This window comes from Girardinichthys multiradiatus, chromosome 12 (genome assembly GCF_021462225.1).
Source record: "Girardinichthys multiradiatus isolate DD_20200921_A chromosome 12, DD_fGirMul_XY1, whole genome shotgun sequence".
Classification (NCBI taxonomy): Eukaryota; Metazoa; Chordata; class Actinopteri; order Cyprinodontiformes; family Goodeidae; genus Girardinichthys; species Girardinichthys multiradiatus.
Genome location: NC_061805.1, coordinates 23,347,944 through 23,372,170, shown reverse-complemented (window position 1 = coordinate 23,372,170; position 24,227 = coordinate 23,347,944). Strand labels below are relative to the sequence as shown.

Below are 24,227 nucleotides of genomic sequence, written 5' to 3'. Positions count from 1 at the left end.
ATGGACAATCCGTGACTTGCACAGAAGTCCAATAACGAAACACCACTCGGATTCAGATCGGGAAGGCCATTCCACCCGATCACGTCACTCCAGGTGTCACTGTCGTTTCCCATGTCGGCGTTGGAAGTCCCCCAGCAGAATAATGGAGTCCCCGGGACGGGCACTATCCAGCACCCCCGATAGGGACGCCAAGAAGGCCGGGTACTCCGCACTACCGCCCGGCCCGTAGGCCGAAACGACAGAGACCTGTCCTCAACCCGAAGGCGCAGGGATGCGACCCTCTCATCCACTGGGGTAAACCCCAACACGAGATGGCTGAGCTGGTTGGCAACAAGCAAACTAACTGCAGCCCGCTGCCTCTCCCCGTGGGCCACTCCAGAGTAGAAGAGAGTCCAGCCCCTCTCGAGGAGATGGGTTCCAGAGCCCACGCTGTGCGTGGAGGTGAGCCCGACTATTTCTAGTCGATCTCGACCTCCCGCACAAGCTCAGGCTCCTTCCCCCCCCAGTGAGGTGACATTCCACTTGCCTAGAGCCAGCCTAAGCATCCGGGGATCAGGCCGCTGAGGTCTCCATCTTCGTCTGCCGCCCAATTCTCTTTGCACCGGTCCCTCACGGTTCCCCCTGCAGGTGGTGGGCCCACTGGCGGATGGCCTCGTGTTTCTCCTTCGAGCTTGACCCGCCCGGGTCCGCAAGGAGCAACCCAGGCACCAGGCGCTCACTGACGGGTCCCGACCCCAGGCCTGGCTCCAGGGTGGGACCCCGGTTCCACCATACCAGGCGACGTCACGTGCCTCGATCGTATGGTCCTCGTGAGGGTGTCTTGGTTTGAAATAAAGTTTAGCTGCCTCAGTAGGATTATCCTGACATATGCTCATTTCAATCTCAAAGCACTTTATATACGTGTACCATGGCAAACAACAGTCTTCAACAATTAGAGAAAATAAGGGGCATTAAAAAAAACTTAATGCTTCTGCAAGAATTGATTAAAAGACGTCCATGGAGGCTGCCAAGAGGCAGCATTAAAGAAGCTATTGGACTTTCCACCAACTAGTGATTTTGTTTTTCAATCTTCTGTAATATCCATTTAGTAATTTGGATAACTTTTGCTAAGTAGGCCGGGCAAATAGTGCTAAGTCGAGGTGTAGCACATGGACAGACTCCTACCAAAGAAAACAGAAATTGTATTAAACATGCTTCCACAAAGCATTAGAAGGGTGTGCACACTTAAGCCACCAGCTATTTTATTTTATACTCACCCCCCAAAAAAAAGATAGGTTTGTTTTTAAGTAGCTAAATTGTACATGTTATATGTCAGAATAAAGACATTCAAGGTTTTTTCTGGTCTCGTTTTTTACATCACAAAAACTGGCATTTTATCAGGGTGGATATATTGTTGAGATCGACAGCAGGTGAAACAATTTCTCTTCAGAAGCTTTGAGTATTCGGTAGTGTTATCTAAAAAAGGCTGAGGCAACTTTAAGGTTTGAATAATAAAAGACTGAATTGTCAATTATAAAAATTTTAAGAAAATGTAAAAAAAAAATCTCCTTTCCTTATCCCACAACATATCCGAGATTCTCACTTTTAGACTCCGAGCAAAGTTGCTGATTTACAATAAAAGGCAAACCTTTGGTGTTCATGTAGCTTAGATTTCGTATTTTTTCAGAGGCGGAGAAAAATAAATTAACAAAAGGTTTTGTCCACTAATTACGATGGGAGGAAGCTTGTTTTTTAACCCTCTGATTTTGGGACGCTAATGTTTTAAAAACAATCGTTTTAAATGCATCTTCGGCCTGAATGGGTTAAAGTCTGGTGAAAACCTAAAATAACAGTGCAGTTCTCTGCTCTGAGATTTTCTTTTACTTCTATTCCCATGCCTCATTGTCCTACATATTAGAAATGTTAAGGAAGTTTGATACAAAAGAAACAATGGCTATTATCTACATATACCTGCAGGCAGAGTGGAAGAACAAAGGTCACATCATAGACAGCTTCTCCAAACTTTAGAACCGCTATCAAGATACATGAAAGATATAAAATCTTGGAATTTTCAGTTTAAATAAATAAAACTCTTACAATGAGTATAATTAATTAAAAAAAAGGATGAAATGAAGTGATTGGGATAAAACACGACATTTTCCATAAGCAGCTAATAAAAATTCCCTCCCAAAAAATAATTTCTTTCACAGATTTCTTTCGTTTTTTTTTTTGTAAAAATGAAAATATATTTTTTTTCCAAGTTCTTTGCAATTGTCCATAAAAAAAAATGATAGTACCAACAAATCCTTTGAAATGTATGTACAGCTGTACAGTAGCTCTTCCAGTATAGGTCAACAATAGGTTTTACAAGAGAAATTATGGAGGCAAAAAAACGGAACATCAGTCGACATAAAACAGTCTTTACAGATATGGATTAAAAAGATTCATAACAAACAATAAAAAAACTAAAAAAAAAAGAGGATAGAGTCAGCATTGGCTAATGAGAATCTTGAAGATTCGTCTTTTCTTCTATGGCCTGTTTCACTATTTCTGCCAACTTCAAGCGGTCGACTTTATCGGAAAAAGACCGCCCTGCAAAAAACAAACAAAAACTGGAGTTAAAGCCTTGATAAACCACACAAATAATATAGTTAAAATAGACAAATATTTAATGGTTTTAAATTTAGAATTTGAAATACCACAGTGAGTACTGTATCTATAAACCAACAGCAAGCTCTGGTCTTTTTACTTTAGATCTGTTCGGCTTTTAAGCACACAAGGCATTAGAACACATCTGACCAGGTGTAGTATGACAAGATTATGAAGTTGCGTTGAGATTGTAGCAAAAATAGTAAATGTTATGATGGTGGATCACTGTTGTGCACAAAAAGTGGTTCCTGTATGTACTTCTTGTACAAATTCTATAGTTCTCCAGACTTTCTAGAGGTTTTATGAGAGACGTTTCTACAGAGGTCAGACTTCAAAGTCAGGAACCTACAGGAAATACTGACAAGGGCAGGGCAGTTTTCTCTTAAACCTTCTGATTCAATTACTGTGAAACTGCTTTTCTCATACCATTCCTGACAATGTTGCATTTGAGCTACAGACACTTGGCTGATGGAATACTTTATGTATGAAGTTCTAATATCTGTATCGGTTTGGAAATCTGTGCAAATAAAAAGACAGTAGGGATAAATCTATACAAAAGTTACCGTTAATGATTTAAAATGAATCGAATATCATTAGCTTTCCATCAATAGTAACGAGGATTTAAGAGGACATATCAGACCTAACAGAAATGAAGATGAAGTGTACAGACCATCCCAGCTGAGACCCTGCAGGCCGTCTCTCAGCAGCTTACAGTCTCTGTTGAACCTCCAGGCTTCATGCATCACCTCATTTAACTTCTCATCTTTGTTCTCTCCTAGACAGAAGGAAACATTTTGCCAAGTTAGTAACACATGTAAGCTATAGTACATATCTTAGTTGATATGGAGTAACTTCCTCTATGTTTTACTGTGCTGTTTCCAGAGTTTTTTTAGCAGTTACTAACCAGCTTGTGGGAGTATACACTGTGCTATGACATCTCTTAATTTTTCCAGCGCTACGTTCGAGTCTTCCCCTTCGTTCTCTGGGTCATGAATGAAGAAACTGTCCGTGGGCTTGGGGCTGCAAAATAAAACAAAACTAAGTAAACGCCATGTTTCTGTAGGCTACATGACCACAGTAATACTAATCTGTGGGAGTGGCAGAGTATTTCAAATATGTAGTCAAGATCAAAAACAGGAAGTCCACTTTATTGTCTAGTCTGACATATTCTGATGTATTACCATAGTGACAAATAATCTACTAAGTACATCAACATTTTTAAACTTGGGTATATTGGCAGTCTGACTAATCATCAGTATACTGTGGGTACGTTTCAACATTTGTGAATTGGTAATTCTGCTATTTTGGACCATAGCATAAAAATAATGCATGCTGACATCAGCTACAGAAACCATATCTGTTTACACAAGATGAAGTTCTGTTTGGTATTAAGTTATATATATTAGAATCAGAAAGAACTCATGATGTTTCAGCTTCATGAAGAGGTGTCCCACTTCTCAATGTATTAAGTGCCAAGTGACAGGAGGAGGGGAGAGTTGTAAACCATAGAGATTGGATTCAGCCCTCCATGAGCGCAAGGTTTCCAGGTCCCGTGGCTCCAAAGTTGGCCCATATCATCACCCCTCCATGACGGTGTTTTACCGAAGCAGATTGATCTAGAAATGTCCTAAATCATGCTGCCATGGTCTTTCAAGAGAAAAGAGGCTTTCTACTGGTAAAACCTCTACACAAGGACAATTTGTTCAGTCTTTTTTCTAATTCTACTATAACCTGCAGAGTCTGAGATGGTGTTCTTGTTTTTTGTGATTTCTCAGAGCAGGGTGTCCGAAGTGCGGCTCATGGGCCATTTGCAGGCCTCTGGATGATTTTGTGTGGCCCTCCACTGCATTTCAAGAACGGTACAGATTTGGCCCGCCGGTACAGACAGTTGATCCGGATGGACACTGTTTAATTTGTAGGACTAGATGTTAACTGAAGCCTTTCCAACCATGCAGACGAATTAAGGTCTTAGGTACAACCCAAAGTTAATTTCTTTTATTAACCACTTTTCAACTATAATAAAAAAGTATAATTTTAGAGGAAATGGTATAACTTGAGCGCAACCTTTACAAAATACATACAGCAAGTGTTTTCAAAGAAACTGACCCATAAAACCATCCTAGTTGCAGACAACAGACCAACAAAAAAAAAAAAAAAGAAAACTGACCCAAAAGTGTTAGGAAAATGTATACCTTTGTTTTAATGCGGCATACAACACATTTCTTGTGTTTGAGGATTAAAATCCTAAATTATTTAAACAAATTGTATTTATGCCAGAGAAGACTGACCACTGTGTGAAATGTTTTTCACTCGTCAATAATCCTTCTGACTGTAGAATAATGGACTTCAAATATTCTGGAAAAGGCCCTTTCCAGAGTGATGTGCAGCAACAGCTGCTTCCATAAGTCCACTGCTGATGCCTTTCCGCCCGAAAGCTCCACACTAACACACATGCTGATGATGACGAATCAATCAAATGCCTTTGATTAGCAGCACACGACCTCTTCTTTCACTCTCAAATCCTATTGGAGCAACAAGTGTGTACTTAGCTTTTCCCATGACTGAGATGGAAACTTTCTTTTTCCCGTTTGTATTTTAGACCAAATGTCGGAACTTTTCTCTAATAAAATTATATGAGGAGGCACAAGTAGAAATTTAAAGGAAGAAACTTCAGTAAATACCCTCACTTCTTCCTAATTAAGCCCCTGCATCAGTACGGTTAGTAATACTCCAGTGATACCATTACAGTGGGGACAACTCTAACAGCAGTGACCGTACCCCAGCAGTTTCCGCTTCCTGAGGATTGGGTTGTTGACAGAGTTCAGAGGCTTCAGGCTGACGTTCACATCCTGAATTCTCATGTTGGCAAGCTGTTCTGCGTGGGCCTGCTGGATACCTGCGACCACCGCCTGGACAGGGAGAGATCAGATCCACAGTTACAGATTCATCAGATGTGGATCTCTGTTGAAGCTTCGCCGTGAAAATGGCGGTTACAAGGTGAGCCTGGTGTCAATAGAAAGCTGTGACTGTCTGTGTTACCCCGCTGTGGTTCTATCTGTGGACTTGATTGCAGGTGACTTCAGTGACAAAACTCTATAAAAAAGATTACTTTGCAAACCTTCTGCTCGCCCAGTCCTCTGACAGCAGCAGTCTCATCGGCACTTAAAAGACACTGCAAAATAACACTGATGATCACTGTGTGTTCTCTGCCTCATATCATATGTACCTAAATAAATGTCACAATAATAAAATTTAACAACACCTTCTGAGAAAAGGAGATAAAACTACAGAATTCATACCTCTTCTGATTTTTCCCCATTGTGTGACATTATACCCACAGGTGTTTCAATCCAGTTAGTCAATTGTGATTTAATGTGACAGACCAACATTAGTAGTGCAAAATTGTAAGGTGGAAGGTAGACAATTTATAGCTTTCTAATTATTTTTACAAGTAGAAACCTGAAAAGTGTGGAATGCATTTGTTTTCAGCCTCCTTTACTCTAACACTCCAAAATAAAATGCAACCAAATGCCATCTGAAGCCACCTAGTTAGTAAATAAAGTCCACCTGTGAGTATTCTAACCTCAGCAGACCAAGACTGAACTGTTTGGCCTCCATAGGGATGCTTTTCTTTAGCAGGAAGCTGATGGATAAATGGATGGATCTTAGCACGGAGCAATCTTAATGACAACACCTAAAAATAACACAGAGACGCTGACATCCATTATTACTGCTGTGAACATATACAGGTCCTTCTCAAAATATTAGCATATTGTGATAAAGTTCATTATTTTCCATAATGTCATGATGAAAATTTAACATTCATATATTTTAGATTCATTGCACACTAACTGAAATATTTCAGGTCTTTCATTGTCTTAATACGGATGATTTTGGCATACAGCTCATGAAAACCCAAAATTCCTATCTCACAAAATTAGCATATCATTAAAAGGGTCTCTAAACGAGCTATGAACCTAATCATCTGAATCAACGAGTTAACTCTAAACACCTGCAAAAGATTCCTGAGGCCTTTAAAACTCCCAGCCTGGTTCATCACTCAAAACCCCAATCATGGGTAAGACTGCCGACCTGACTGCTGTCCAGAAGGCCACTATTGACACCCTCAAGCAAGAGGGTAAGACACAGAAAGAAATTTCTGAACGAATAGGCTGTTCCCAGAGTGCTGTATCAAGGCACCTCAGTGGGAAGTCTGTGGGAAGGAAAAAGTGTGACAGAAAACGCTGCACAACGAGAAGAGGTGACCGGACCCTGAGGAAGATTGTGGAGAAGGGCCGATTCCAGACCTTGGGGGACCTGCGGAAGCAGTGGACTGAGTCTGGAGTAGAAACATCCAGAGCCACCGTGCACAGGCGTGTGCAGGAAATGGGCTACAGGTGCCGCATTCCCCAGGTCAAGCCACTTTTGAACCAGAAACAGCGGCAGAAGCGCCTGACCTGGGCTACAGAGAAGCAGCACTGGACTGTTGCTCAGTGGTCCAAAGTACTTTTTTCGAATGAAAGCAAATTCTGCATGTCATTCGGAAATCAAGGTGCCAGAGTCTGGAGGAAGACTGGGGAGAAGGAAATGCCAAAATGCCAGAAGTCCAGTGTCAAGTACCCACAGTCAGTGATGGTCTGGGGTGCCGTGTCAGCTGCTGGTGTTGGTCCACTGTGTTTTATCAAGGGCAGGGTCAATGCAGCTAGCTACCAGGAGATTTTGGAGCACTTCATGCTTCCATCTGCTGAAAAGCTTTATGGAGATGAAGATTTCATTTTTCAGCACGACCTGGCACCTGCTCACAGTGCCAAAACCACTGGTAAATGGTTTACTGACCATGGTATCACTGTGCTCAATTGGCCTGCCAACTCTCCTGACCTGAACCCCATAGAGAATCTGTGGGATATTGTGAAGAGAACGTTGAGAGACTCAAGACCCAACACTCTGGATGAGCTAAAGGCCGCTATCGAAGCATCCTGGGCCTCCATAAGACCTCAGCAGTGCCACAGGCTGATTGCCTCCATGCCACGCCGCATTGAAGCAGTCATTTCTGCAAAAGGATTCCCGACCAAGTATTGAGTGCATAACTGTACATGATTATTTGAAGGTTGACGTTTTTTGTATTAAAAACACTTTTCTTTTATTGGTCGGATGAAATATGCTAATTTTGTGAGATAGGAATTTTGGGTTTTCATGAGCTGTATGCCAAAATCATCCGTATTAAGACAATAAAAGACCTGAAATATTTCAGTTAGTGTGCAATGAATCTAAAATATATGAATGTTAAATTTTCATCATGACATTATGGAAAATAATGAACTTTATCACAATATGCTAATATTTTGAGAAGGACCTGTAGCTGCTGTACATTCTCCTTCTGCATATGCGGGTTGTTTTGGGGTTGTGAATCATTTAGGCTGAAGTCTGATGGCGGTCGCATTTAATTAGTAGTTTGAACGACCACACAAAAGAAAAATGGATTTCAGCAAAAAAAAAAAAAAAAGGCATCATTAAGCATCCAGACCTGCTGTCTGAATGTAGCCTAGGGCAAGACCTGAAAATTGACGTTCAGACACTTTCCATTCAATCCGACTCAGCCTGAGCTATTTTGCAAAAAAACAAAGCGTGCCTCAGGATGACTGAATACAAATGCAAGCCACACTTTTCAGGTTTTTAACTGTAAAAAAAAAAAAAAAAAAAACATGCATCATTTTGGTTTAATTTCACAATTGTGCGCAAATTCATGATGGTCTGTCACATAAAATGAAATCCCATAAACTGACGTTTGTGGTTATAGACTGAAAAAATGCAAAAAGGCCCAAGAGAAGAGGCATGAATACTTTAGCAAGGCACTCTACAAATTAAAACAGCAATGCTGCAATGTCCTGCACTTTGTAGCACTGGGAAAAGCTTTGGTCACTGCTCTGGTCAAGAACTTCAGCTTCCAACTTACCTTGTCCATCATCATCTGTGCAGACGGCAGCACGTTGTCCAGGGCCTCGGTGCAGTTCAGCCAGGGGTGAGTCAAGACTCCCTCAATAGTCAGCCTCTCCTCTGGCTTTACTTTCAGTAGCCTACAGACAGATAAAAGGGAGAGACGATAAAAAAAGATAATTAAGTTAAAAAACAGACAAATCTAATGAATAAACATAAACATGGAGGAGTAAAATTCAGCGACAGGGAGACAAGTGAGGAAGAAGATACTAGAGGCTGGTTCATTGCTTTCACAAATTTCAGTATTTGATCTCCAGAGGTTGGGCTCTTGCAGTGTTGAAGACTTGGGGATAATGATGATTTTTTTTGGCTCCACCTAAATATCTGACAGTCTTTCAGTTAGGTGGAAATAAAATAAATACTTTTTGAGGATCAGTGGTACTCTAATAGGTAAACCTGACCTCCCATTTCATCTTAATCGCTGCAGCAGAGACAAAACTTTAAAATTAAATAAATAAAACTCCCAATGCATGACTTATCTTCTTGAAATACTTTTTTTTTTTTTAAACACACTAAAAAAGAAAAAAAGTAAAGAGTCTTACTTGCGTACAATGTCCTTAGCCATCTCGGAAATCTGACTCCACTCATCTTCTGGGAAATCAAAGCTGCCCGTCATAATCTTTTTCCTCATGTCCTTAGGGATGGTGCGGCTGTGGTGCTTTGAGTAGAATGGAGGATAGCCGCACAGCATTATGTAGATGATCACACCCAGCGACCACAAGTCACAGCTCTGCAGAGACGGACAATAAGCTTTTCTTTGCATGTGCGCTGGTAACAATAAATTCATCAAAATGCATAACCACCTGCAAGAAAAGAAATCATGAATCTCTACACATCTTTTCTATACGAGACAGGAAGAATAGAACCACCATCAGCCTCACGAAAATAATTACTATAATTTCCATCAAGGCTGTTATGTGTTTAATGCTTTTATTTCTTAAAAGTAGATCAAATTCGATTTCCAAGACTGTCTTCATATTATCTATTAGTTTAGTCGTTCTACTATTGGTCAATAGCAGTTTTCTAAATGCCCTTTATTAAATAAACCTTTTAATCTACATACATCCTTTATTTTTAAAGGCACATTTTGATGCTGAACGTATCTGGCCTGTACACATAAGAGCTCTGAATAAACTCCTGATAAAGCAGAAGCAGGATCCAAGGAAAGGCTATTTTATGTCAGATCCGTGGATCTCTGTTTTTGCAGATGACGTGGTCCTGCTGGCCCCCTCTAGCCAAGACTTGTGAACCGCCCCAGCGCGCAGCCGAGTGTAAAGCGGCTGGGACCAAGATCAGCTCCTCCAAGTCCGAGGCCATGGTTCTTGACAGGAAAAGTTTGACTTGTCCTCTTCAGGTTGGAGAGGAGTTCCTGCCTCAAGTGGAGGAGTTTAAGTATCTCGGGGTCTTGTTCACGAGTGAGAGAAGAATGGAGCGGGAGATTGACAGACGGATTGGTGCGGCTGCCACAGTAATGGGGGCACTGTGCCGGTCCGCTGTGGTGAAGAGAGAGGTGAGCCGAAAAGCGAAGTTCTCGATTTACCGGTCGGTCTACGTTCCTACCCTCACCTATGGCCATGAACTTTGGGTCATGACCGAAAGAACGAGATCCCGGATACAAGCGGCTGAAATGAGCTTCCTCCGTAGGGTGGCCGGGCACTCCCTTAGAGATAGGGTGAGGAGCTCGGCCATCCGGGAGGGGCTCGGAGTAGAGCCGCTGCTCACATCGAGAGGGAACAGTTGAGGCAGTTTGGGCATCTATGCCGGATGCCTCCTGGACGCCTTCCTCGGGAGGTGTTCCTGGCACGTCCCACCGGGAGGAGGCCCAGGGGACGGCCCAGGACACGCTGGAGGGACTACAGGTCCTTCTCAAAATATTAGCATATTGTGATAAAGTTAATTATTTTCCATAATGTCATGATGAAAATTTAACATTCATATATTTTAGATTCATTGCACACTAACTGAAATATTTCAGGTCTTTTATTGTCTTAATACGGATGATTTTGGCATACAGCTCAAGAAAACCCAAAATTCCTATCTCACAAAATTAGCATATCATTAAAAGGGTCTCTAAACGAGCTGTGAACCTAATCATCTGAATCAACGAGTTAACTCTAAACACCTGCAAAAGATTCCTGAGGCCTTTAAAACTCCCAGCCTGGTTCATCACTCAAAACCCCAATCATGGGTAAGACTGCCGACCTGACTGCTGTCCAGAAGGCCACTATTGACACCCTCAAGCAAGAGGGTAAGACACAGAAAGAAATTTCTGAACAAATAGGCTGTTCCCAGAGTGCTGTATCAAGGCACCTCAGTGGGAAGTCTGCGGGAAGGAAAAAGTGTGGCAGAAAACGCTGCACAACGAGAAGAGGTGACCGGACCCTGAGGAAGATTGTGGAGAAGGGCCGATTCCAGACCTTGGGGGACCTGCGGAAGCAGTGGACTGAGTCTGGAGTAGAAACATCCAGAGCCACCGTGCACAGGCGTGTGCAGGAAATGGGCTACAGGTGCCGCATTCCCCAGGTCAAGCCACTTTTGAACCAGAAACAGCGGCAGAAGCGCCTGACCTGGGCTACAGAGAAGCAGCACTGGACTGTTGCTCAGTGGTCCAAAGTACTTTTTTCAGATGAAAGCAAATTCTGCATGTCATTCAGAAATCAAGGTGCCAGAGTCTGGAGGAAGACTGGGGAGAAGGAAATGCCAAAATGCCAGAAGTCCAGTGTCAAGTACCCACAGTCAGTGATGGTCTGGGGTGCCGTGTCAGCTGCTGGTGTTGGTCCACTGTGTTTTATCAAGGGCAGGGTCAATGCAGCTAGCTATCAGGAGATTTTGGAGCACTTCATGCTTCCATCTGCTGAAAAGCTTTATGGAGATGAAGATTTCATTTTTCAGCACAACCTGGCACCTGCTCACAGTGCCAAAACCACTGGTAAATGGTTTACTGACCATGGTATCACTGTGCTCAATTGGCCTGCCAACTCTCCTGACCTGAACCCCATAGAGAATCTGTGGGATATTGTGAAGAGAACGTTGAGAGACTCAAGACCCAACACTCTGGATGAGCTAAAGGTCGCTATCGAAGCATCCTGGGCCTCCATAAGACCTCAGCAGTGCCACAGGCTGATTGCCTCCATGCCACGCCGCATTGAAGCAGTCATTTCTGCAAAAGGATTCCCGACCAAGTATTGAGTGCATAACTGTACATGATTATTTGAAGGTTGACGTTTTTTGTATTAAAAACACTTTTCTTTTATTGGTCGGATGAAATATGCTAATTTTGTGAGATAGGAATTTTGGGTTTTCATGAGCTGTATGCCAAAATCATCCGTATTAAGACAATAAAAGACCTGAAATATTTCAGTTAGTGTGCAATGAATCTAAAATATATGAATGTTAAATTTTCATCATGACATTATGGAAAATAATGAACTTTATCACAATATGCTAATATTTTGAGAAGGACCTGTATGTCTCTCGGCTGGCCTGGGAACGCCTTGGGCTCCCCCCGGAGGAGCTGGAGGATGTGTCTGGGGAGAGGGATGTCTGGGCGTCTCTGCTGAGTCTGCTGCCCCCGCAACCCGGTCCCAGATAAAGCGGAAGACGTAAAGTACGAGTATATGTTGACTTTTCTTGCAAAGATTTTTAATTAAAAACCTAAACAGTGATGTAGACTTACAGGGCATCCATTGTAACCTGTGCTTTATGTTTGTACTCACTACTTGCTTCAGCTGAAGTGAGTCTCACCTTGTTATATGTGTAAGGTGTTGGTGAGGTAGGTATAATTCCAGACTTTTCCTTCTGATGTCTTCTTTGAGCCTCAAGTACCTGAACACAAATGATGATGATCACTGATGTGACTATAAATTAAATGAACTAAAGGAGCAGAAAAGTGATTTTTTTCTCCGTTTTTCTACCTGCGGTGCTACGTAGTATGGAGTAAACTGAGGGGTTGTCAAGTCTCCTTGATCAATTTTGGCAAAGCCAAAGTCACACAACTTAACAGGCGCGTCCTGCAGGGCAGAAAAGAACGCAAACGTATTCCACCAGCTTTCCTTACAAAGAAGTGCAGTTCATACACAGACAGTCTCAAATGCTTTATATATTACTGAATCATCACAGCAACCACTGATTTTATTGTTAGCAGTAAGTTGAAATAAAAATAAATTTCCTCTACTTTGACAAATACTAATGGCAGTTCTGAGTTTCTGAGCTTATGTGCTCTACAGAGGTCCCCAACACACTCTGGATGGACGGATATTAAATGGACCGATGAATAGATAGACGGGTGGATGGATGAACAGATCGATGGACGGACGTATGAACGGATGGATGAATAGATGGAGACTACTTTTGGAGAATTAAACAGTTAATCTTTGGAGAAAGCACATTCTTCTATACATTTTTCTTCCCAATCCTTATCTGACCTAGAGAAAAACATATTTAAACAAAATCCCTGAATTTCCCAAGCTTTGCCATACAGCATACCAACCTTGGACATCTCCAAAGACCTGTTGTGTAAATGCAGCTCCTGCAGCTTACCAGAGAGTTATCTTTGAAGAGCAGGTTCTCTGGCTTCAGGTCACGATGTGCAATATTCAGGAAGTGACAATGAGCCAACGCTTGGCTAATCTACAAGTGGACGACACGTCACACACAGACTCCACTTAGTGAGCACAACAAAGCTCTGTTAGGCAACCCAGAGTTGAACAATCATGTGTTGAATTTAGGACTTTACACACCTGTTCGGTGACCTGACTGGCCATCTTTTCAGTAAAGTGCTTGTGCTGGCTGATTCTGTGGAAGAGCTCGCCACCCTCCATCATCTCCATAACAATGAGGAGTCTTGCTCTTGAGAAAAACAAAGAGGGGTTTGGATGATTATGAAGGCATGAAATAAACAAGTAAAAAATGCACAGGGTGATTTCCACAGACCAAGCTATTTTTACCTTGGACTGGACTCATGAGGGAACTGGACAGTGTTGGCGTACACCTCCAGAATTTGCACAATATTTGGGTGGTTGGCACACATCATGTGAAGACGCACCTGTGTGGAAGAGAACCACTGAGCCCCGTCTTTTCACATGCACATACAAAACGTCCTCGTTTTGAGAAGATACTAAAAGATCCCGAAAGACACGTCTCTCAGTGTCACAGTCGGCATCTTTCACAGTTCATCAGTGGGAGCTTGTGAAGCTAATCTCTGTTTTTGCTGCTTTTCAAGCTGCTTGATCAAAACAGTTTGATGCTAAATGACACGATAAGGCTGCGAGACACACTGTTTCACTGCGAGAAGACAACGTTAGGGACAAAGACGCTCATGTAAACAAAGCGAAGCCGAGAGGACTGAGTGGCGGGCAAAAAGAAAAACAGGAATTCATGAAGACTGATAGCAGGCAAAGGGAACAAAGCACATTGATACAGCCAAACACAACAGACAACAGGGATTAATCACACCAATGACAGCGTTCCAACCTCATTTCTGGCCTTGGGGCGATCAATGAGGATTTTCAGGGCCAGGCGTTCCTGAGTCGACTTCTTCATACACACTCTGGAGAGGGAGGAGAACAGAAGAGTCAACAAACAGGTTGAGCAACATTACCCGAATGTTTATGAGCCACATGGTCATGTAAAGAATTAATACAGACGTTTCTGTACCTTGGCAGGAACTTTGACGTCAGTGCTGTGAAAAAGCATCCGGCCCCTTACAGATAACTTCTGTTTATATTAATAAACTAAAATGTTTCACATGAACAAACACATTTTAATGTCGGAGTGAATTAAACACTGTTTTCAAATGATGATTTCATTTATAAACAGAAAAAAACAGTTCGAAGCAATGTTAAAATGAAAAAAATAAGTGATTGCAGAGTTTTATTTAATTCAGCCACACTGGAGGGTTTACAGCATGAATGGCCTGTTTAAGGTTACATCACTCCATCTCAATTGTCTTTAAGTTTGAACTTTGACTATGCCACTTTAAAACTAGTGGTGGATTTGCTGATGTGCTTTGGATAATTGTCCTGCTGTATAACCCAAGTTCTCTTGGGCTTAAGGTCACAAACTGAAAGCAGGACAATCTCCTTCTGGGATGTTCTAGTAGAGAGCAGAGTTCATGTTTCCCTCAATTATGGGAAGTCATCCAGGTCCTGAAGCTGCAAAGCAGCCCGACACCATCAGACTGCCACCCCCATGGTTCACTGTTTGAATGACGTTCCTATGCTATAATGTGATGTTGCTTTTTGACATCTTTTAGCCTACTTCATGCAGTCAGATAGATATTATTTAAGTAATTTCTTGATTCTATGGGTCATGTAATAATCAGGTCTTGGTGTGGGTGTGAAACTGAAGTCTGCTCTCCAAAAATGTAATTAATCACATAATTCCTACAATTTCTACTGCACTCAAAACTGCTTTCTCCATCAATAAAGCAGCAATTTTACTCCCTTATGTTTTATAGTGCTTACCAGAAAAAAAATATTCCACAGATAGATTTTAAATAAATCTGAATCAGTCAAAACTACACTGCTCAAAAAAATAAAGGGAACACTTAAACAACACAATATAACTCCAAGTAAATCAAACTTCTGTGAAATCAAACTGTCCACTTAGGAAGCAACACTGATTAACAATCAATTTCACTGCTGTTGTTCAAATGAAATAGACAACAGGGGGAAATCTTTGGTGATTAGCAAGAAACACTCAATAAAGGAGTGGTTCTGCAGGTGGGGACCACAGACCACCTCTCAGTAACTATGCTTTCTGGCTGATGTTTTGGTCACTTTTGAATGTTGGTGGTGCTTTTACACTCGTGGTAGCATGAGACGGACTCTACAACCCACACAAGTGGCTCAGGTAGTGCAGCTCATCCAGGATGGCACATCAATGCGAGCTGTGGCAAGAAGGTTTGCTGTGTCTGTCAGCGTAGTGTCCAGAGCCTGGAGGCGCTACCAGGAGACAGGCCAGTACACCAGGAGACGTGGAGGAGGCCGTAGGAGGGCAACAACCCAGCAGCAGGACCGTTACCTCCACCTTTGTGCAAGGAGGAACAGGAGGAGCACTGCCAGAGCCCTATGCAAAATGACCTCCAGCAGGCCACAAATGTGCATGTGTCTGCACAAACGGATATAAAACGACTCCATGAAGATGGTATGAGGGCCCGACGTCCACAAATGGGGGTTGTGTTCACAGCCCAACACCGTGCAGGACGCTTGGTATTTGCCAGAGAACACCAGGATTGGGAAACTCGTCACTGGCGCCCTGTGGTCTTCACAGATGAAAGCAGGTTCACACTGAGCACATGTGACAGACGTGACACAGTCTGAAGACACCGTGGAGAGCGATCTGCTGCCTGCAACATCCTTCAGCATGACCCGTTTGGCAGTGGGTCAGTAATGGTGTGGGGTGGCATTTCTTTGGAGGGCCTCCATGTGCTCGCCAGAGGTAGCCTGACTGCCATTAGGTACCGAGATGAGATCCTCAGACCCCTTGTGAGACCATATGCTGGTTCGGTTGGCCCTGGGTTCCTCCTAATGCAGGATAATGCTAGACCTCATGTGGCTGGAGTGTGTCAGCAGTTCCTGCAAGATGAAGACATTGAAGCTATGGACTGGCCCGCCCTTTCCCCAGACCTGAATCTGATTGAGCACATCTGGGACATCATGTCTCACTCCATCCACCAACATCACGTTGCACCACAGACTGTCCAGGAGTTGGCGGATGCTTTAGTCCAGGTCTGGGAGGATATCCCTCAGGAGACCATCCACCGTCTCATCAGGATCCCAGGTGTTGTAGGGAGGTCATACAGGTACGTGGAGGCCACACACAATACTGAGCCTCATTTTGACTTGTTTTAAGGACATTATATCAAAGTTGGATCAGCCTGTAGTGTGTTTTTCCACTTTAATTTTGTGTGTGACTCCAAATCCAGGCCTCCATTGGTTAAAAAACTTGATGATTTTTGTGTGATTTTGTTGTCAGCACATTCAACTTTGTACAGAACAAAGTATTCAATGAGAATATTTCATTCATTCAGATCTAGGATGTGTTATTTGAGTGTTACCTTTATTTATTTGAACAGTGTATAATAGGCAGAATAGACTAAAAAAAACAAAAATCGGTATCAGCAACAAAAAGCCTGATCGGTGCATCGCCACTATTTGGTTATTTTGTTACTAACCCCCAAAACACACCAGTTGATACCAACTCAACACTCTCCAATCCAATTTCTTTAAAATACATTAACAAAACAGTATGAACTGGAAAAAAACATTTTAAATGCAATATTTTGTGCTCACCACCAATTTCCCTCTGCTATCTCATTCCATGATTTTTCCTTCTGGCTGTTGTCCTTGTAAGAAGGCTGTATAAATATAAAACAGCTCTGTTCTCTACCTCGACAAGCAACTACTGGTCGTCCATCTTGGGAATACACCAGCCGAAAATATTTGAGAACCAACGTGATCAGAAATCTGTGTAATGTTTATGTTGCGATCTGACCATTTTACTTTGTATTTTCCCAAATTGCAGCAGGTCCAGTCGGAGACATAGTCGCTTAGAATCGCAAGCATAAATGAAATCCACACAGCGATCAATATCATCACCATTTTGCAATGACTTAAGCTTTCAGCCTGTATTAGTTAATTTGGAAGACAGATTTGTCTGTGGGTGTTCCTCCTCTGCATATTTACACATTGTGTGTTGAAATAAAACTGAGTTATGCTGCTAAAATGTACCATCTTTCATTTTAAATACGACTTTTTTTAATTGGAGAGGAGAATTTCAGTTTTTACTCACATTTGAGAGTCACTGCGTTTATGTGCTTCAATCTTGTCTTGAAGTATGTGTTATCTATTCGGACTCAAATTTAAACGTAGCCTTAAACAAGCATACAGAACAGAGAGAGACTACGGATTTATTCTCATCCAGATCTTTGTAAGTACAATATTTCCAACAAGAAAGAAATCTGTGAAGCTTGAATTTTCTATTTTTATATTGTTAAAATGAACTTGCAGTTTGTTTGTTTTTAATGTTCTAGGTTCACATTAAGGTTTTATTATGAGTAGACTGTTGATGCGTATATTTCATCATCTAAGAAACTCAAATCTCCTCTAATCTGCAAACATGGTGGGCCTTAACATCTGTAAAGTTATAACATCAAATTTGAAATGTTTTCTATTGGGACTTTATTTGACAGGTGAACATAAATGCATTATCACAAGTGTGGCATCCATTTGTATTCAACCCACTTTACTCTGATACCCCCAACATAAAATCCAGTGCAACCAATCGACCTTCGGAAGCCTCCTAATTACTAAATAAGAGTCCTATTGGCTGTAATTTAATCTCAGTAAAAATCCAGCTGTTCTGTGAAGGCCTGAAAGGTTAGTTAGAGCTCAATGGTAAACAAACAGCACCAAAATGAACAAGGACCACAGCGGATAGGTCAGAGATGCAGGGTTAAGCTACAAAACAATAAAACTGACTGGTTTAGGTCCATGATTCTCATACTGTGGCCCAAGTACCACAGGTGGTACCTCTGAAGTGGAACCTTGGAAGCAATAGGAAGTAGCAATAGTTGATAGACCAGGCTAACTACTGTTATCAATATAAAGCAACAGTAATGTGTTTTCCTGCACTTTGTTTAAACACTGTAGCAAGTGTGAATGTATGGTACTGTTTGTGATAAAAAATTCAATGACAAATCATCAAAAGAGCAAATAAAATTAGCTTTTTATGCAAGGCAGTCATATTGATTTTGAGGACTGGGTTGGTGGGAAATCTCTGAGATTCCCACTTGGAATTCCAACTTCTGGGGCCCACTCTGTTAATTTTTCCAACTACATAACCAGATATTTCAATTTCAGGGAGAAAATGAAATGCAATTTGAGAACCATGTGTCATTTTTCTCCCACTTTACATAGAAGTTTGTAGTTGCAACGTGACCAAAATGTGAAAACAAAAATCAAAGTGCAGTGCCCTGTACCCAAATTCACTTTAAACCTCAACCTTTGGCCTTTGAACTCATACTGGCCTATTAAAGAATTACCACAGGAAACATTCCGCTTCATTCCAGCCAAAGGCAGAGCAGCTCAACAAAGAAACGACGCAGAATGAATCACAGCAGGTTTTCAGTCTGAGATGATGAGGCGATTTCTCAGTTTTCATAGCACTTCATGCTAAAATGACACACTTGTGAAATAACAGCTTGCCGTCTTTATATCCTGACCTGCGATAGCTTCTAAAAGCCGGATGAACAGAAGGAGTCAGAGCATGATTCATGACACATATTCTTTATGTCTAGATGAAAGCAGAGGAAGCAAATAAAAAGCTTAGAAACTGCACATGTTCTTTATTCCTTAAACACCTTCTAAAAAACAGAGCAGTAATCACAAAAGACGGTAAGCTCTTCAGAGCATGTGTGCTAATACATGCCAAGGTCTTTATTTCCACAGTTAACAACTACACGCTTAGGTATTAAATCAGGGTAAAATTTTGCTTTGGATTCAAGCCCAGTAACCTTTAGAATCGGACAGTGTTGCACCATACACACCAGGTTTTAGACAACACAGGCAAGGAGAGGAGAGGATGACAGCAAAACAAACTACAGGCAGGGGTCTGCCTTATAGGATGTACACAACTCCTCCTTTCATGAATCCCCTATTTAAAACGCTGTGAGCTTTCCTTGCCTTTTTGCACAAATGTTCATTTTTCATGAGATGGTTTTGTCAGCAAGCGTCTCAGTAAACATGAACCAATATATCCAAGGAAGGAAAAAAAAGAGATGCAAACATAGGTAATGTGTGGGAAATTTTTTTGGCAGCACAGAGATAGACTGTCCGGTCAACAACCCACTTAGCATGTTCTCTAAATCTGCACCGTCATCATTTGGTTCCAGCAATCACATCAGTCATTTCCGCAAGCACTGCGGAGGCTGCGGTGCAAAGCAACATGTAACCCTTCCTCTCATCACAGCATGAGGTTTCAGATTATTCACAGTTATAAAATGCTAAATTTAGATATAGAAAACATTACAAAGCAGTCTGACGCTCTGCACATGCAAACTTCATCTCAGCAGGTTCACGCCTATGATCAGCAGCCACAAAGAATAATGTTGGTCTCTCAAATGAACGGAAATATTAAAATGATTCCATGTGGGTAAGTTGCCGTTTAAAACTTGTCTGATACAATAAGGTTTGATGAATAAAATGGTGGAGAAATGTTGTTTGCTCACCTGACGGGTCCACTAATTCCAGCTCCTAACTTCTGCGTCCAGTTAATGATGTATTCGTCCAAGATGGACGCCTCCTGTTCGAAAAACAAACCGTAATGTTGATCATAACCGATATCTTCATAGCAATATTCAGCAATAGTATTCCTGTTACAAGCTGCAGCGCTAAAAAAAAAAAAAAAAACGCGCGAAAACCCCAAAACTCAATTATTGTTTACATTGTGTAAACAGCTCAATAATTAACATTCCTTGATGCACTCTACTGAGTTTATTTAAATCAAATAAAGGTCAGGTTCATATTTTTTGATAGTAACAAAAAGAGGAACATCCGTCTGTATCCCTATCAGGCCAACCGCTGGCATAACTTCTTTCTTTTATGGTCAATGGTTGTTACGTATGATTGTTATTGTAAAATGTCGTTTACACAGGTTAGCTTTTACGAGTTAGTCCTTCAAAAATGAATCAATGAGCGCCAGCGGAAATCAGGACCAGCAGGTCAGACCTGAAACAACATTGGAAAACTGTATCAGCTTGTAAAGCGTTGATCCGTGCATACGTAAACTTTACTTTAGTCAGCACAATACCGACTGTATGTTAGTCATTTCCCAGTAGCTTTTCAAATTCAGCAGGAAGACATTACTGACAGTCCTAATTACAATTTCCTCCACAGTCCAACACTATGTCATAGATAAATATACTTTATTATGTGTTTACTGTTCTCCTAAACACAAATTATTCCTGGCTAATGACAACGTAGCTGCCAAAAACACATCCATAAGAAAGATTAGCCCCTGCTGTCAACACAAAGGATTAGGAGGGTGTTCGACAGGAACGAGTTAAACTGAGAGAATGATCTGAGTTTGAACTCAAGTTCTGCTCAAACATGGTTAAAAACAAATCCCAAACTCGGGATAATACAGTCATTATTAATTTTTTTTTTTTCTCATCTTCCTGAGAATATACAGCAACTGCAACTCAATTTTTTGCTGCTATGAGCAAAAACTGCTGAATCCAGCCTGTTTTGAAATAAATGGACCTGTTGAAATCAGCTGTTGACAGGAACTGGCTGATCTTTAGCTTCTTCAGCTGTTTCAAATGTCAAAAATGTTAGAAATGTTGGTAGCCTGTTGGAAATCTCAGCGTCAACGTAAGGGTGTTAGTTCTTTAGGGAATAAACAAAGACACTGCCGTTGCTAACTGCTAACATACAGACATTCAGCAGCTCCCACACTCAAACACACAGTGTCACATGATTGTTCAGGGTACAAAGGATAGAAAAAAGTATTTTAAATACCTTTTTTTTTTTTTTTTGCTGTATCTGTGTACTTCCATTTGTCACATTGCTGCTAATACATATTAATTTCCTCACTCAGAGACAAAAAAAGGATGATTCTGTTTTGTTCTATTAACATTATAATACATTAATGTAGAAATAGTAATTGCCCCTTAACAAATTTCTTCTATTTTTGCTTTATTGTCACATGTTTAACACCAGTCAAAGATAATCTGAGTAAATACAACAAGAAGTTTTCAAGTGACGATGTTAAGAAAAATGAAAAGCTTATTGCCTCCATAAACCTCATAACTGCTGTTGCACCTTTGGCAGCAAGAGCTGCAATCAAACATGCCAAGATAATGAACTGACACTCTCCTTCAGGATTTTCTGGTAAAGAGCAGAATTAAATAGTTTCTCATAAGTCTTGGGACTTAAGATACTTTTAGCAAATGTCAGAGAGGCCTTTGTGTTCTTCTTGGCCAGCGGTGGTTTTGGCCCTCGAAGTCATGTTCTTATTGTTATATCATAAACACTGACCTTAACTAAGGCAACTGAGGCCTTTAGTGCTTTAAATGCTGCTCTGGGTTCTTTTGTGACCTGCTTGATGAGTCACCAAAGCGCTTGTTGGGTAAATATTGGTAGGTTGGCCACTCCTGGGAAGGTTCATCACTGTTTTATGTTTTCTTCATTTGTGGATCTCACTGGGGTTCAATGGAGTGCCAAAGCTTTGGAAATAGCTTGTTAACCCTTTCCAGATTGATAGACATCACTGACTTTGTTTTTATCTGTTCTTGAACATCTTTTGATCAGTGCATGATTTTTTTAAAGATATTTTAGCCTACTTCATGTTGTCAAACAGGTTATATTTAAGCGATTCCTTGATTCTACAAGTTTGGCCATAATCAGGCATGTATGTGACAAATGAAATTACAAACAGTTTTCCAAAAAAAAAATTGGTTAATCACAGTTAATTTATGATAAAGCAACTGGGGCAGTTGCTTTTTCTCTTTTCCCTTTAAATGAACTTACCATTTCAAAACAGCCATTTGTATTTACTCTGGGTTTTCTTTGTCTAATAGAATTCATGTCAAAAAAGCAAAAACAGAACAAAGCTGTAAGAATCTAAATGTCTGGAGAAACCACAATTGGTTAAAATCAATATCAGTATCTCAGAGTTTTACCAGATAGGTAAATTGGACATGACAAGTTTCTGGTCGGTGCATCTGCAATCCTCAGACTAGTTAAATAATCATCATAACTTATTCAGCTCTTGCGTAAATATGCAACAACCAGAGAATACCTAAAATATGCTCTATTTCTCAGCTATTTCTCCTGAAAGCAGCTCAGACTTTTACTGCTGTATTAGATGACAACAGTGACCCACTGATGGAGAGCAAACCTCAGGGCTCCAAGCTTTACAGCAAGTACTAAACTTTTTTGATGACTAAAACTCCATCAATAAATATAGTATCATTCCCGTAGTTTTAAAATCACATACTATTATATTAAGAATTGTTTAGTATCTGAAATAACACCAGCTTATCACCACGTCCTTACCTTAATGAACTTTTCTGCATTGTTATCCTCCGTCATGGTGCGCAGCTCAAGAAAGTCTCAGAAAGTTTGAAATAAGTCGCTTACTCTGATCCCTTCGCAAAATTTCGGTCTCCCTGGGCTGAACCTAGGTTCGTTATATCACCATTGATGACAAGATAAGCCCATCACAGCAAAATGTCATCCGGCCACCGATCAGCCGTGGCCGAGTGTGGTCCGCCGGGAGACTTGAAGCCCAGCAGCCCGTACGGTACGATGTAACGTTAGACCAGGCCAGCTCGGCTCACAGCCTCGGGGTCCGGCTCGCTCTTCCGCTTGTCCTGAACCCGCTGTGGTGACCATGTAGAGTGTCAAACTCCGAGCAAGGTCACCAGAAAAAGATAGCCGAAGACGGGAGTCAAGCGTGGACCGAAGCCCACCAGTTTCGGTGGCGCAGTGAGCGATATATTTTTAGCCACCGAAGACTGACTCGGTCACCGTTAGCTCTGAAGCTAACAACACCGCCGTCTGCTTGCTCCTGTCACAGTTTGTCCAGTTATTTACAAAAACGCAGACATTGGGGATACATTTGACCAAAGATATATCTTTAGAAATTACTATTTATAGGAAGAATTGAGGTGATGATACGACAAGGCGAGCACACCGCGTTCCTAAAGGCTTACATCCGCCAAAATAAGTTAGTTTTCTAGTCCTGCTTGTATACAAAAATGTTAGCATCCTTCATCAGAGAAGCACGGAAACATTGAACGCTACTATGGCCTAATTTGTTCGATGAAGGGGATCAACCGGTTCTTTTTTTCCAGCGGTGGTCCAGACCATCTCTGGACTATTTTCTTAATTCCATAACCCTAAACGGCACGACTCAATAGGAGTCCACACAGGACGCCTGACGAAAATGAATACGAAGTATGACGATCATTACTCGAAATTGAAACAACATAAAAGGCACATCTCCAATGTGTTAGTCAACACATTTTTTGCGTTGGATAAAATTACCTTATTCAAGATATTTATTTTTAAAATAACCTTATTGGTTGTTTTCGGGCATGTGCGAGGGGTCCTTCATAAAGACATTTCAATGCGCATTGAGGTTTACATTCGAGGGTTAATTAAAGGTTTATTATGGTCTGAACTCTAAGGAATTGTTTGTAGTCGGTTTATTTATTTGAACAATAAGTCACAACAGCGTAGTATTAAACCCCAGACGAATTTGAAATAATATATTGATGTGTATTGGTAACAAATGCAGTGTCTGGCAAAATCACAAACTTCGGTGGTTTTTATTGAGATTTTATGTGATAGACCAACAAATATTAGCGAATAACAGTGAAGTGGATATAAAGTGAATTAACCATTTTCACAATATAAAATACAAATCGGTTGGGTGTTGCATGCATTTATTTTTAGCCCCCTTTTATGCAGATACCCCAAATAAACTTGAATGCAAACAACTGCCTTGAGAAACTACCTAATTAGTAAATAAGTTATAAAACAATACCCCGAGCTTTCAACATCTCATGGAACACTGTTCAATCCATCGTCCAAAAT

General features: G+C 41.2%; 1 protein-coding gene across 2 annotated transcripts; it reads right to left on the bottom strand.

The window, feature by feature from the left end:
- Positions 1 to 1,224: 1,224 nt before the first annotated feature.
- Positions 1,225 to 23,530, bottom strand: mapkapk5 (MAPK activated protein kinase 5). 2 transcript variants are annotated; one of them, XM_047382499.1, is made up of 15 exons: positions 22,683 to 23,530; positions 19,853 to 19,926; positions 14,095 to 14,170; positions 13,569 to 13,666; positions 13,362 to 13,470; positions 13,162 to 13,251; positions 12,537 to 12,632; positions 12,367 to 12,447; positions 9,165 to 9,352; positions 8,582 to 8,702; positions 5,747 to 5,800; positions 5,407 to 5,537; positions 3,533 to 3,648; positions 3,299 to 3,403; positions 1,225 to 2,571 (listed from the first exon to the last, which is right to left on the bottom strand). In XM_047382499.1, the coding sequence occupies exons 1-15, from the start codon at positions 22,716 to 22,718 to the stop codon at positions 2,477 to 2,479; spliced, it is 1,470 nt and encodes a 489-aa protein (XP_047238455.1). In that variant the 5' UTR covers positions 22,719 to 23,530; the 3' UTR covers positions 1,225 to 2,476. The 2 variants fall into 2 exon arrangements, with proteins under 2 accessions (XP_047238455.1, XP_047238456.1); XM_047382500.1 differs by lacking the exon at positions 5,747 to 5,800.
- Between the last annotated feature and the right edge of the window lie 697 nt (positions 23,531 to 24,227).

Excerpts from the sequence above, each read along its gene's own strand:
- mapkapk5 (XM_047382499.1), bottom strand. The coding sequence starts at position 22,718 with ATGACGGAGGATAACAATGCAGAAAAGTTCATTAAG. Across the intron at positions 5,801-8,581 it reads CACAGATGATGATGGACAAG|TGTCTTTTAAGTGCCGATGA; the intron begins GTAAGTTGGAAG and ends GTTATTTTGCAG. Across the intron at positions 5,538-5,746 it reads GAGGACTGGGCGAGCAGAAG|GCGGTGGTCGCAGGTATCCA; the intron begins GTTTGCAAAGTA and ends CTCCCTGTCCAG.